This window comes from Brachionichthys hirsutus, chromosome 8 (genome assembly GCF_040956055.1).
Source record: "Brachionichthys hirsutus isolate HB-005 chromosome 8, CSIRO-AGI_Bhir_v1, whole genome shotgun sequence".
Lineage (NCBI taxonomy): Eukaryota > Metazoa > Chordata > Actinopteri > Lophiiformes > Brachionichthyidae > Brachionichthys > Brachionichthys hirsutus.
Window position 1 is genome coordinate 114,688 of NC_090904.1, and position 15,594 is coordinate 130,281.

Below are 15,594 nucleotides of genomic sequence, written 5' to 3' on the forward strand. Positions count from 1 at the left end.
CCATTTGCATGTTTGTTCCAGTTGTTTCACAAGTTGCAGAATTAAAGGAGTTTGTCCTCAAAGCATGAACAATCCCTCCTGTCCCTCCTCAAGAGGAGACGCTGCTGGACAATCCGTCCTGTCCCTTCTCAAGAGGAGACGCTGCTGGACAATCCGTCCTGTCCCTCCTCAAGAGGAGACGCTGCTGGACAATCCGTCCTGTCCCTCCTCAAGAGGAGACGCTGCTGGACAATCCGTCCTGTCCCTCCTCAAGAGGAGACGCTGCTGGACAATCCGTCCTGTCCCTCCTCAAGAGGAGACGCTGCTGGACAATCCGTCCTGTCCCTCCTCAAGAGGAGACGCTGCTGGACAATCCGTCCTGTCCCTTCTCAAGAGGAGACGCTGCTGGACAATCCGTCCTGTCCCTCCTCAAGAGGAGACGCTGCTGGACAATCCGTCCTGTCCCTCCTCAAGAGGAGACGCTGCTGGACAATCCGTCCTGTCCCTTCTCAAGAGGAGACGCTGCTGGACAATCCGTCCTGTCCCTTCTCAAGAGGAGACGCTGCTGGACAAAGCATGAAGGCAGTCTAAACCTGGAGACAACTTCTGAATGTAAAAACAGGTTCAGTGTTTGTGTGTTTGATAGAAGAGTACAGAGTACAATGTATGTTAATGTGTCTGTAATAATAAACCATGCTTTAAAGCATAGCGTCTGCCTGTGTGTGTGTGTGTGCGTGCGTGCGTGTGTGTGTGTGTGTGTGTGTGTGTGCGCATCAGCGGAAAGGTAATACTGCTCCTGCAAAGCAGGGCGAAGACGGAGCATGGTGGTGAGGAAGAGTCAAATGAACACATAGAATGAAGTATAATAGCCGAGTACACGTACGCCATCTGGGTCTATCAGCGACATTATTCGTGTCGAGATCCCAGCCGGCAGAAGGTTTAAGCGTTAGACGTGGATTTCTTAAGGAAGAGAAGACTTTTAAGAGACATACGGTCGACCCGGTCCACAAAGCAGTCCAGATGGAGTCAGGCCGTTTCTCCATTCCCTCCAAGCAAAGTGTCGATAATGAGGTTCACACCGTTCCACTCACCGGTTAGTCCATCTGTCTCCGTCCACCTGGACAGTTCCAGCTGATGGAGTGGAAGTAGAAAACGAGGGATGATCACCTCAAGGTGAAAAACTTTCATGTATTCTGATACAAGACCGACATTTAATCGTGGTGGTCGTTGTTTCCCTTCATTTCCATGTGAGCGGGTCGTGTTTTAATAAGTAGGATACGCACAAAGGTACTCGTACTGCACCATAGTCGCTGAACGGTGGTCCCAACACATTTAAGGCTTTGGAGCAATAAATAAATTAAAGCACAGTCAGCAGTTTGGTTATGGATCACAACGAACTTATTATCCTTCCTCTCCCAACACCTTAAGTTAGCCACTAAATGTGGAAAGCATTACACTGCCATGTAACAGAATATGACTCCGGCTGAAGATTATTAAACATTATCATCGGGATGACACTGGAGTTGCGTTTATTTGCGTTCCTTCGTCCTAGCGTAGATGAAACGCTGACGTGGACAGCGCAGCTCGGTCCAGCGGTAACCGATTAGAGGCGTTTCTGCTACCGGTCAAACCCAGGAAGAGAAGAAGACCCATCAATTCATGTCCAAGCTCCCAGTCAGAGCTGAGCAAACCACCTCCTGCCAGTTTAAATCTCTTCTGATCCAACAACATGACGCGCTGCATCGTCCACATCGCCCCCCAGAGGATGAGGATATTCATGACGTGAACACTGGAATAATGGAAACCATTCCATTTTGTCAAGGATTTAAAAACTCTAGATAAATTAGCTGGATATTTGTTCCAAAAATACCTTTCATTCTCCCCTCCCCCCCATAAGAAAACAATGCTAAGTTTGCTAACTGTACAAAATTCTGCCGAAGCACTGACTGAATGCACAAATAACAGATACAAATATGTCTTGATTTAATACTTTATAATTTAACCAATAATACGCTTAGAATACAAACTATAAAACACTCTCAGAAGTGGATTTACAAGATTGACTATTGTACATTATAAATCTACAGTATGCCTGCATAACATTTTTACATTTTAAGATGGAACTGTAAAAAAAGACGAGCCCTGTGAGATAAATCTGAACATTGAAAATAAATTGCTGTGAATTTGAAAACAAAGAGACAAGATATAAACTGTTGACTGCTTTAACAAGCATCAAAACATGAATAAATAGATCAGTTGATCATTTGAGAGGCAGTGGATAATAATTCGTCCCCTTTCTTTCCATACTTGAGTCCGTTCCTCGGGGGTTAACCAGCCTCAGACTTCTACCACGTTGTCGACTGAAGCTCACAGGTTGGATTTGGGTCCACCGCTGACTGGAATAGCTCTGAGTTCAGTCTGCATGCACAAGTATTCTCCAATAACAGCCATCAGCGCCATGCAGGCTACATTGATGAGCCACCAGGAGAGGGCAGCCGGCAGATGAGCATTATAGATCCAGCAGCCGATCATGTGGAAGAAGTGCACGGTCACTGTGAAGTCCAGGCACTGTTTCCCCCGACGAATGAAGAGCCACAGCCCGAGGGCACTGCCAGGAGACAGACGAACACACATCAGAGAAACGGCACTAAATAATAAAACGATGCTTTTATTATGAAGGATTAGAACGAGCAGCTCAGGAAACCTACAGACCAGTTGGCATGTACCGGTATTAAAAAAAACTAAATTACATGATTCCCAGAAAATTGACTTCTACAAATTAAAGTAATTTCAAGCAGCAAAAAGGCCCAACGAAGCGACCATTTCTTTCATATGGTCGCTTCGTCTGTTACGTTTGGTGACGCAAGAATGAATAGTCTGAGAAACGTGTCAAACACAAAATTACTGTGGACAAACAGACGGGCAGAGTGACAAATATATCTCCTTGTCCATTCATGGTTTTGGGCAAAAAAAGCAAACTTAGAATGTAAAATCTGATCTTTCCATTATCAACGACGTACAGACTCTTTAGATCATTCCCAATAGTATGTCTCATATTAGAGAATGTGGCAATTATAAGAGCAAACATGTGAAGCATCACTACTTAAAACAGAAAACATTACAGGAGCAACCCCTCACATCTGAATTTTAATTTAACCTTTATTTAAACAGGTAAGTAAATTGAGAATTACTTCTCTTTTTCAATAACGACCTGGATCTAAGCTGCATGTTCTTGGTGGTGGGAGGAAGCCGGAGAACCCGGAGAGAACCCACACAGACACGGGGAGAAGATGCAAACTCCCCACAGAAAAGCCGCAAGTTGGATTCGAACCTGCAACCTTCTTGCTGTGAGGCAACGGTGCTAACCACTGTGCCACCGTGCTGCCTTGATGAACCATAAATGGTAAATGGTAAATGGACTGCACTTATAAAGCGCTTTTCCACCGCTTCACGGCGCTCAAAGCGCCTTGCATGAGGCCTCACATTCACCCATTCACACACACATTCACCCATTCACACACACATTCACACAAACATTCACCCATTCTTTGTTCTAGGGTGAAAATTCAATTTCATTGTGTGTGTCAGCAGATGATGACTAGTAAAAAGCATTTCATTTCATTCACCCATTCACACATATTCACACATTCACACACACATTCACCCTCCAGTGGGCGACTGCTGCCATGCAAGGTGCTGCCAGACCCACTGGGAGCAATTTGGGGTTCAGTGTCTTGCCCAAGGACACTTCGACATGCGGACAGTCAGAGCTGGGATTCGAACCACCGACCTTTGTATACTTTTGTATACTTGTAAACAAGTAGTATACAAAAAAATAAGAAATTACTTACCAGGTAAGAGAGTTCAAGATGAATGCCATCATTGAGAGTCTGCCATGTATTGTTGCAAAGACAAGTACCTGCTCAAGTAGATGAAAAATGCAAATACCATTCCAACTGGGTACAAATATGCCACAAACACAGGTAGGACAGATGGTCACTTACTTCATAACTGAAGATCTGGTCGAGTGAACGATTACTTTGAACAAGACCATCCACCCCAGCCAGCCACAGGCCCAGGAAGCTGTAGTAGACGCACTGCATCAGCACGATCTGACTGGAGATCAGGACCGGGTCCCAGACGTAGCTGCGGAAGTGACTGGCCATCCCGGGCCACCCAGCAGGCCTGCCCACATATGAAACATTTAGAGGTGAATCACGTATAGATATACAGTACATGATAAATAAATAAAAGCAGTCTACGCGTATTAGCTACCAGTGCGAGCACCGCGCAAATGGATCACATTCACAGCCATCGCTGTCACACGATGTCCGTTAACTTCACTGTTTGTGCAGCGACGTGCGTCATCCTGACATCTTAATCAAGACCAAGCTAACACTGTTAGCTTAGCACGAATGCTATCCAGCGACCGCGCGTCAGCGCTGTGTGGCTGGGGGCTAAGCTAGCTACAGATATTTAGCCGCAGGGGAACACGACACTGAAATGTTTGCCTCGTTTAACGGGAGCCCGAAAACACGGAAGATGAGCTCATATTACGAACATTCTTGTTTTCTTTTGGAACAAATAAAAGATACAAACCTTATATCGAGTATGAAATACTTTGAATTCTCTTGTTAATCACTTCTATGGCTATGTAATAATTCACTACAGAAAGGCTTAGATTTAGCTATGGTTTAATCACAAATGACCCGGAAGTAAGACGTAACAGTATCCCAAATCGGAAGTACGTCATCGTCCACCTGACATGTTTTGGCACGATGCACGAAAGCTGCGCCTCCTGCTGGTTGAGGGAATCAGTATTCACAAAGAGGGTTCACAGACAAGGAATTTGTTTCGGTGCAATTGCGCATTATTAACATTATTAACACATTATTAAATGTTCATGAGTCCGAGGCAGAATTATTAAATGTTCATGAGTCTTACAGCCGAGGGGGAGAAGCTGTTTTTGTGGTGGGAGGTTCTGGTCCAGATGGACCGTAGCCTCCTGCCTGAGGGGAGAGGGTCCGAGAGTCCGAGAAGGGTCGGCTGTGATCCGACCTGCACGCCTCTGAGTCCTGGAGACATGCTGGTCCTGCAGGGATTGCAGCTTGCAGCCAATCACCTTCTCCGCAGCACGTACAATGTGCTGCAGTCTGTGTCTGTCCCTGGTGGTGGCGCCAGCGTACCACACGGTGATGGAGGAGGTGAGGATGGACTCAACATTGGATGGAGGTGTAGAACTGCACCAACATGTGGGTCGGCAGCTTGAGGTTCCTCAGCTGCCGCAGAAAGAACATCCTCTGCTGAGTTATTACATATAACTGTTTTATAGCAGTTGGAATTCCTTTTTCATGCATTTGTGTTTTTATTTTTGATTTGCATCTAGGTTTGGTTATAATTAAATAATCTTCCTGAATAATCTCAAATCTGAGACCACATTGTTTTGAAGAAACAGTCCTCTATAAACCACAAAGTGTAAAAGCATGGAATGAACTGCTAACGCCACATGCAACTTGACCAGGATGGTGCCATGGTGATGCTGGGGTGTGGTAGTTAAGTCACCAGCAGGTTGACTGCTCACCATTCCATGTCAACATCACAGAGTTCTTTCCTATTACCGTGCATACCAACCATCCGACCAAACGTCTGAAGAATCCACAAAGTATTTTGTGTGTATCAAACACGAGTTACAAACTGTTTGATATCCACTATCATCTTCCAAACTGATAGGCTATCTTGTTCTCTCTAGCAGGCACAAGGACAGAACTCACCAAGATGAGGTTTAAGCAGGAACACATACCGGGTTACATAGAGCAATGTGTGACCGGTGGACTTCTGCGTTGTGTAGTTTGTGCAGCGTTTGTGCAGCGTGTGATGCAGGAAGGAGCCACAGGATACAGTGGGAACTTTTGGAGGCACTCTCTGTTTAATCTGGTCGGCAACATACAATATAAAATCAATGTACGTCGCTAGCAAACGGTCCAGCCCAAACTAAAGGGGGAGGAGACATGGGACACAGGGGTCCAGCCCAAACTAAAGGGGGAGGAGACATGGGACACAGGGGTCCAGCCCAAACTAAAGGGGGAGGAGACATGGGACACAGGGGTCCAGCCCAAACTAAAGGGGGAGGAGACATGGGACACAGGGGTCCAGCCCAAACTAAAGGGGGAGGAGACATGGGACACAGGGGTCCAGCCCAAACTAAAGGGGGAGGAGACATGGGACACAGGGGTCCAGCCCAAACTAAAGGAGGAGGAGACATGGGACACAGGGGTCCAGCCCAAACTAAAGGAGGAGGAGACATGGGACAGTTAGCGTCTCCCCACACTTTCTTCACATGAATAAATCAAAGCATCTGCGTGAAGTTCCAGCTCAACATCAACACAAATAAAAGTAAAGTACATTCACAGATGGAGACAAGGGCAACATGAGGACAGAAGGACACACAAATCATTGGGGTACAACGGATGACTGACCTCTTCCGACATCAGCTATGAAAAGGGAAGAAGCAGCGGGAAAACTCGTATTTATAACAGATGCATAGACACACGAAGAAGAAACAAAACCACAGAAGAAGCAGCTGGAGGACCTGAAGTCTGCACAGCGTATTCAAGACTCAAGATACTTTATTGTCATTATGCGAGCATAATAAAATCGTGAGAAGGCCCACGGCTTAAGGCACACATCATAACATAAACTAAATTCTCTCTCTTAAGAAACAATATATATACACACACAGAGAGAGTGAGAATCACAGGCAGTAGTGCTTCTCACTCTCTCTGTGTGTGTATATATATTGTTTCTTGACACACCAGGTATAAACAGAACCGTGACAAACACACATTTTGTGTAATTCTAATGTCAATACTCGTAAACCAGTTACACGTGTTCATCAGTAATTGCATCCTGTGTGTTATTATTTCCAGGCTACATTCTCATCTTATTTAAGATGACCTTTAATTGAATAATTAGCATGTTGATACAGCTCATTAAGATTGACATGTTTTCATTTTATTTAACTTCTTGTGAGGGCTAGGAGTATGATTTTGGGAAAAGCACAAATTTTCCACAAGATTGATCAGAACCTTGATCAGCTGGAAGAAGTACTGGGAGAGTCATGGGCATGGGCACAGAGCATGTGGACAGGGCATAGGGTGAAGGCGCCGCCATGATCGGCACACCTGGAGCAGTTGGGGGCGGTGCCTTGCTAAAGGGCACCTCGGCAGTGCTCTGAGGGTACAACTGTCCCCTCTCCAGCCACCAGCTCACATTCCTCATTTAGTCCGGGCTGGGACTTGAACCGGTGAACCGGTGGACTTCTCCGCTTCCCCTACGACTACGACTGCCGAAAGTAGAGTAGTAGTAGCATAGAAATAGAAAGCCTTTATTGTCATTGCCTAGTGGCTACACAATGAGATTAGGAGCGCTGCTCCGTCTGGAGTCTAATAACAACAGAAAATTCAACACAAATTTAAAGTGATAAAACATACATTTGTTATTGCACATGGTGGCTAGTCTGCCAAGAGCGTGACGGTCGCGGGCACAATGACTGACGCCATGTGTGACGTAGGAAAAAGAGAGAGAGAGAGAGAAAGTAAACATAGATAAATACCTTGTGGGCGTGTCAGTCGCATCCTCGAGCAGCTGAATTCCATTCGTTAGGTATTCTTCAGAGGTGAATCAGGGTGGAGCAAAGCAGCTTGTTAAACGCTCGGAGAGCAGGACTAGTCAAACATACTGACCTGTAAGTACATTTTGCTGTCCAACCTTGCTGCAATATTTAGTATTTAGCCCTTTTTGATTTCAAAGTCTGATCTTTGCTAATATTTTTTTCTATTGTAGACAATAACACCATAATCTTGGAAGCACATTTCAGTGTTTAAGAATTCAACGAAATGCTGATGCCTCGTGTATACAGGAACCTGACATTTTTGAATCATGTTGTGGGTAAGAATATAGTTTTGTTATTATATATTTGCCGGCGTTGGTTTGTTTGTCAAGTTTAAATTACTGATAATTAACTCTGGAAAAATATGCTACTATAATACTGCACTGGCCTGTTGCTGCTGGTTTTATGTGAAGGCTTATTTGTAATGTGAATGAACATCTTAAACAGCACGTAATTGATTTTTCCTATAGAAATTATTTAAAGTGCAAAATAATAACAACATATTTCCCAGATAACAACAACAACAACAACAATAATAATAATAATAATAATAATAATAATGAAAAGCAAAGTTCCATTTAGTCCTGCCTGCTGAATACTGAACAATCCCGGTGACTGTCGTTTCTTTAGTGGCTCATTGTAAGTGGGGTCTACCTGTAACACAAGCCTGCACTGTCGCTGACGTTAGCATTTAGCTGAACTGAAAGATGCTACAACAAACGCCTTCAGAAAATGTCTAACCTGGAAACCAGAATTCACAGGTTGGAGGTTAACATGGAGGAACATAGACTGCGTGGAAACAACACTATTAAACCTTTAATTTTGGACCATGCTAACTAAGTGCTAACTAGCGCTAACAAGAATGCTTGTAAAACAATCCTCCACTGTCAGTTCTCCCTGGAGCAAAGCCGAATAATAAATCACATGGGAGGACCGGCGTCCAGAGACATGTGGTCAAACTGGATGTCCAGTCCTCTTGTCCTCCTCCACGCCTGTGCAAGGAAGACAAAGGTATGGAAATGAGCACAAACAAGTTAAAAAAACGTTTCCCGAACAACAAAAAGTGTTTATAAAGCCGAGGCAGAATTATTAAATGCTCACGAGTCCGGGACAGAATTATTAAATGTCTCTCATGTCCTCCCTCACTACGTCCATGTGTCTTCTCCTGGGTCGTCCTCTAGTCCTGTCCTTTGCATCGTCACTCCCAAGGAGAACAGCCTCTATTCATCCTATAAATAACTAGAAAGACAATCAGAGACTGCAGACCCCGCCTCCAAAAGACTATTGGATCTTGTGAGACAGTAAACAGGGCTTCCGGATCAGAGGGGCCAAACCTGCTCTAGCTTGCTGCTCCGGAACGTACTACAAGACTCCTTCTGGACTCTTTTTCCCATCATGCCATTTGTGTCCCTCCCTCTTAAAGTGACAGTTTACAGCACAGGCACAATTCCAGATGTAAAAATAATTCTAGAATCTGGATCCAGATCCGGATCAACGCCATTCTCAGGGAGGACCGAGCCACGGACAGAACCTTGCTTGTGTAAAAAATTCAAGTCGATTGGGTTACTAGTTTTTGAGTTATGCGCTCGGACAGACAGACAAACAGACAGACAAACAAACGCACCCAATTGCAATACCCTCGCCTCCTCTTCGGCGAGGGTAAAAACAAATATCGAGATCCATCTAACCCACTGTTTACTTAATGTAAATGAGTAAAATGTAATGATGTAGTTGATTAAAATATTGTTCAGGTTTTGTATAAACCAAATAGAAAACCTCCAAGGAAGGTTTGAAAAGAGATAAAGGAACAGATGTCTTTTAGAAAACTAAAGTTATGGAACGAACTGTCACTGAAAGAGGAACTACTTTGTGATACGCTTCCCAAGGAGATTAAAGAGTCGAGATCAATCACGGTGATCAAGAAACACCTACAGATGTAGGCATTCTATAAAAAAGGGTAAATACTGTAAATGAATAAAACTCAAGCATCTATTGGAGCTGAAAGCAAGAGTTGGACGTGCATGCATTTTGAACAGTGTAACTAATTAAAAAGTCATTTGTAAATAACTCGTCTTCTCTCTGCTCCGGTTCTTTCATGCTGCATTGTGTTTAAACACTTTTGTTTTGTCATTTTGAATGAAATAAATCAAATGAAAAGAAAACGTCTAAGAAACTTGTTTAAGCAGTACAACAAAACCATGATTCTTCTGCCTCTGTTTGGTTGGGGCTGATCGCCTATCAATGATTTGACACTGCGTGTTTGTCTAATACTTTCGTTTTTTCTCGTGTCGGAGGACGCCGCTGGAAGAGCACCGAGAGACGAGGTCCCCTCCTGTCAGCAGCTCCTGTTCGGCCCCTCATGGACGAACAGATCAGCATTACAGGACGCTTCCTGCCCCCCCACTGTCCCGTTACACTACTTGCACAGATGCACAGTGACGAGGGCGACCTGTGGGAGGCATTTGGACATTATAATACAAAAGCGGACGGAACTGTCAACCGTGAGTAAAGTTTTTATCGTCCAGTATAATAAAGTGATGCATTTAGCAGAAATGTAATACAGTATATTCGTTTCTACAACATATAATTAATTATACTAACTATCATTATTTCACTTACTTTTAGATAAATCTGCGAATGTGTTTATCATTCATCCACCAATCAATAGCAGTAGTTATGTCATGGTTCTTTTTAACACCATGTATAATCACTTCCGTCATAATCATACTCATATTCATACTCACATCTAATCCTTGAAGTAGGGTACAATTGTATCACTGTTATATGCGGACTAGACTGAGCACTCTGTCTCTGCTCGAGGTCGGAGGCCTCAGGGATGTGTGTGTGATTCATGCTGTACCCATTCTTATCTGCAAATAAAGCTAGGTGGGGGAGAGATGCTCGCTGAGAATCGCGGGAGGCAGCTCACGAGCAGCATCCATTCTCCCTCGCCGAAAGAAAGAATAAAAAGAATACTAGTCTCGTTTCTGACCGCAAGTCGAGTAAATGATCGTTGGTGTTTAGTCCTGAGGCTCGGTTCTGATTTTCTCTCTTTTACAGTGTCACAAACCTGACACTTACAACCTTCTCCCTCCTCTGCCGTCTCCATAGTAACCAGGGACCATTCAGTCGGGGGCTCATATTTGGGCTGTGAACCAATGGGTCTGTTCTGGGGACTGCAGCCGGCTCCCGGAGCAAGAGAAGGTTTAAGGCATGTAATTAAAGTTTATATACATTTAAGTATCATGTCCTACTTAAGTGTGTGTCACGCACGTTTCCTTCAGCATTGCAGGGACATTTTCATGATGCTAAATGTTTATTATTATTGCAGTAAAAGGCCAAAAGTAACGGTCGAACAGTTTCCTGGCTGACCTCAGTTCTTTATCACAGGCTAAGAAAACAAAACGTCGAGACTCCGTTTGTCACGCTGGTGTCCTTACTGGAGGGACATGTCTCACCCAGTGAGGGCCGGGACACTGAGCTGGCTGCTACAGCCATTGAGCGTTGGTACCTGGCACCAGGTGTGCGTAGAACAGAGATTCGCCAGGATGGTATTGTTGCTACGCTGTTTTTGCCGCCGGGTGAGAACTAGATTTGAGGCATTTACTCACTGGCATTGAAACTTTATGGACTCTGAACGGCACACAATACGTGGATTTCCTGCAGGTCCCGGCCCATTTGCAGCCATGATGGACCTGTGGGGATTTGGGGGGGGACTGATGGAGTACCGCGCTGCCTTGTTCGCGTCTAGAGGCTATGCAAGCCTGGCCCTTGCCTACAAAGGGCACAAAGATTTACCTGGACCAAGAAAGCTCATGAATGTTGGTGATTCCTATTTCAAGGTACGATACGATGCTACAGCTCATCCTACGATACGATCAGTGTCACTAAATGAATCACTATTCCTGTGTGGACAGTCGGCCTTCCAGCTCCTCCAGAATCACCGTCAGGTCTGTGCAGACAGAGTTGGGATCATCGGCCTGTCCTTTGGAGTTTACCTGACTCTTCGAACCGCCACTCAGACCGGCGTCAACGTACGTCCGACTGTCATCCAGTAAATCTGCAGTTTGACCAGTACATGCTGTATGCAAGAAAATCAAAAATAATAGGTATAAATATTACTATACAAATAAATGCACCATTCATTGAGGAATAGACAGTAAACGTGGAAAGTACTCGGACAGCGAGGACCTTCTCGTACGATGGCGTTCCCAATGACCGTTAACGCTGCATGTTCTTCACAGCCAGCCTGTTTGATCTGCATCAATGGTCCTGTGGGAAGTTCTGTCGAGCTCTCAGACGCAGAGGGTAGAACTAAAGCGTTTGAAAGGTAAATGGGTAAAAGGTTCTGACTCAAGGTTCAAGGTTCAAGGTGACTTTATTTGTACCCGAAGGTACATTTGTTTTGCTGTGAGGTATCCTTTATATACTGTATTATAGAACGAAATGTGATCATCTGGTTTTTAGTTTGAAAACAATGCAAAGACAACATATCATAAATTGCACCTTATGATATGACGTTGATTTTTGTCAATATAATCTTGATCTTGTTTGTGCCAGCAACACATCTAAAAAAAATGTGGACAGAGGATGGATAAATAAAATACATTCGCAGAATAGAATAGAATAGAATAGAAAGCCTTTATTGTCTTGGCATAGTGGCTATGCAAAGAGATTAGCAGCGCTGCTCCGTCCGGTGCGTCGTACAACATACAGTTCACTAATAACAGAAAGTGCAGGTAAATGTAACAGAAAATTCACAGAATAAAAAAAGACATATTTAAAGTGAGCAGTGCACGCAGTGCGATTGGCCAGTACTTTGCATGAGGAGGTAGAGTACATTAGTTATTGCACATATAGTTATTGCACATATAGTTATCGCAGATAGTGAGTGATTGTCCTGTTTAATCCCGCTTGTCGTTCAGAGCGCTGATGGCTCTCGGGGGAAAAAACTGTCTCTGAGTCTGTTGGTCCTGCTCTTGTTCAACCTGTAGCGCCGGCCCGAGGGCAACAGGTTGAACAAGGTGTGTCCAGGGTGGGAGGAGTCTCTGACAATATTTGTAGCTCTGCTGAGGTAACGAGAGCCGGCGATACAGTCCAGGGGGGGGCAGAGAGCAGCCGGTGATACAGTCCGGGGGGGGGGGGGGGGGGGGGGGCAGAGAGCAGCCGGCGATCTTCTGGGCTGTGTTGATACTCTCTGCAGGGTTTTCCTCTCCGCTGCTGTGCACGCGGCGTACAACACCGTGATGCAGTACCCAGGATGCTCTCCAGGGGGCTCTGTAGAAGGCCACCAGCAGCTTCTCCTCCAGGTGGTTCCTCCTGAGCACCCTCAGGAAGTGGAGTCGCTGCTGGGCCTTCTTCACCACCGCCTGGTGTTAGCAGACCAGGACAGGTCGTCCTGATGTGGATGCCCAGGAATTTAAATGAGTGGACCCTTAAAAACACTCAATTGGATCGATCCATAAGCAATAACAGGTGATGTCAATGCTATATTTTGAATAATTCACTGTGGAGCCCATAACATGAGCAAAAGATTCAAATAAATGAATCTGGAGAAATCTCTGCACACGAAGGGCAAAGATGAAAACCAATACTGAATGCCCCAGATCCTTTTTCAATATATTTGATCATGTTTTTGAATTGGGATTGATTTATAAAGACCTGCACATCTGAAGTGATTGGTTTAGTTCCAGTCATGAAAGGTTTATGGATTTTATTTTTATTCTTTGCGAATTAAATGTCGTTGTCAATAGAGATTCGGTGTTCTGGTTCTTCACACAGATTTTATGGAAAAGCTACAAATGTTCATCACAGAGATTGTTTTGAATTATTTCCCTATTTTTTTTGTCTTGCCTCTTATTTTTAGAACAAAGAAATACTGGTGGTATGATAATCAAGGCCAGGTGAGTTTTAGAGATATCGCCGTGCCTGCTCACCTTGATCCTGAGAGCAAAGTGAAGGTAATGCTACCGGCTCTCCAACGTCCTAGAGTTGCTTTCATAATCTGTGCACATAATCAATAGTTTGTATCAATGAATGACATCATTCTTTTTGCAGCTAGAGGAAATCAGCTGTCCCGTGATGTACATACTGAGTGAAGACGACCTCAGCACTTCAGTCATAGACAATGCACATTTGGTATATTGCTGTAATTAATAGCATTTTTCCATTTACAATTGTTTGTGCTTTAATTGAAACAAAATGATTAGAATGATATTTTTGTGGACTTCAACTCACTGGAGGCTTTTTGCTTGTTGTTCATCAGATGAAGGAGCGCCTCAGTGCTGCAGGCAAATCCCATCTGCTCACCTATTTGTCATATCCTGGTGCCGGTCACCTGATTGAACCTCCTTACACACCAAACTCAAGAGTATCCCTGTGGAGCGTCAAACCAGAGAAACGTGAGGCGCTCATTTTGTGTAGGAATCAAACCGAGCATTGATCAGCACTGACATCACACACACAAGTATTGATTTATGGGACATATAAACAGTGGTTAGGGTTAGTCAACCGTGAATCAACCCTTATATTTAGCGCTGTAGTGGGAGAATGGTCATTGTGATTCGGACTAATGATGGAAGTACTACTACTAATAATAGGAATGCTCCTCTGGCTTCTTTGTCTCGTAGTGCTCTGTCTATGGGGAGGACATTTGGCTCCTCACGCTGCTGCCCAGGAGGATGCCTGGAAGAAAATCCTCCATTTTATGGAGGATCAGTTAGTTGCCGGGCTATAATTTAAATAATGTCCCCTTTTCTCTACCCCACCAGTGACCAGCCCCCAGCAGACAGGCTCCACCCACTCGCTGTGTCATTGGTTCATGCACCGGTAGCTGGTCGTCTTGTTCCTTTACACTTTGGTTAATTATCATTCATGGCTGTGAATTTTGCTTTTGCTTTTTGTGTCTCCAGCCCGTCTTACCTTGGTTTCTTTCTTGGCTGTGACTTTTGGTTTGGTCATTGACGTCCAGCCTGTCCCACCTCGTCCCAACTCAGTACTTTTGCTGAGTGTTTTGAATTGTTGTATTTATTAAAGACTTTTGAACGGTTTTTCGACTCCGTCTCCGCATTTCTGCCAGTTCCAGGACGGAACGCAACATACTTTATAAATTTGGTTTGCTTTTGAACCACTCTTGATGTTAACTCTTTTTTCACTATGAACATACTGCAATCAAAAATATTAATATAACTTAATTACATTTGTAAACAGAGATATGGTACATCATTTGTTTTTGTTTAAGTAATCGCCACGCTTCCATGTCGTAGTGAAGACTACACCAACCGAGACATTTGGAGACTGAGACCGAGAATATAAAAGAAAAACCAGAACAAAAACAAGCTCATCTGGCTCCTCCCACCGCGGAGGAGCGGCTCGACGCCGAGCTCCCTAACATTACCACAAAAAATAAACTTGATCCACTCAGCTCTTCTTCTGCGACTCATGCAGGAGACAGAGGGAGAGCTGGACGTGTGGAGCGCAACCAGGGGGCGAGTGTACACGCACGCGCGCGCACACACACACACACACACACACACACCTCACAGATCTGAACTAATGGCGCGTGTGGTTTCAGCTCGATGACGCCGACCTGGGAACACCCCAGGTTGGAAGCACAACAAACATACATGGTGGCGGGTCAAACATTTCTTTAAATAACCTATCCTGGTTGACCCACATGCAATATAGTTACCTCAAAAGCAAAATAAAATACATTTTTCTCATTTTGATTTGTTTTTCAGATCGTTTAGGTGGCGATAGACCGACTCGACTCGTGGCACACCCCTAGGCCCTTTAACAATTAATTTGATGTGACAAATTACAAAATAACTGAACACATGCAGACACTGATCTTAAATGAGAACACATTTATTTAAAAAAATTGTTGTTCAATCAACATTAAAACTCCATTCAAAATCATTCACCCTGTAATGAGTACATTTGGTTTA

General features: G+C 44.3%; 2 protein-coding genes across 2 annotated transcripts; one reads left to right on the plus strand and one right to left on the minus strand.

The window, feature by feature from the left end:
- Nucleotides 1-1,962: 1,962 nt before the first annotated feature.
- Nucleotides 1,963-4,684, minus strand: sys1 (SYS1 golgi trafficking protein). The gene is made up of 4 exons (XM_068742818.1): nucleotides 4,579-4,684; nucleotides 3,984-4,164; nucleotides 3,831-3,898; nucleotides 1,963-2,587 (listed from the first exon to the last, which is right to left on the minus strand). The coding sequence occupies exons 2-4, from the start codon at nucleotides 4,143-4,145 to the stop codon at nucleotides 2,347-2,349; spliced, it is 471 nt and encodes a 156-aa protein (XP_068598919.1). The 5' UTR covers nucleotides 4,146-4,164; nucleotides 4,579-4,684; the 3' UTR covers nucleotides 1,963-2,346.
- A 436-nt stretch (nucleotides 4,685-5,120) lies between these two features.
- Nucleotides 5,121-14,384, plus strand: LOC137897975 (peroxisomal succinyl-coenzyme A thioesterase-like). Its single transcript, XM_068741972.1, has 12 exons — nucleotides 5,121-5,183; nucleotides 5,953-6,289; nucleotides 9,943-10,149; nucleotides 10,760-10,859; nucleotides 11,039-11,229; nucleotides 11,315-11,490; nucleotides 11,566-11,682; nucleotides 11,893-11,978; nucleotides 13,515-13,608; nucleotides 13,706-13,786; nucleotides 13,914-14,049; nucleotides 14,278-14,384. Exons 1-12 carry the CDS (start codon nucleotides 5,121-5,123, stop codon nucleotides 14,382-14,384), a joined length of 1,695 nt encoding a protein of 564 aa, XP_068598073.1.
- The last annotated feature ends 1,210 nt before the right edge of the window (nucleotides 14,385-15,594 follow it).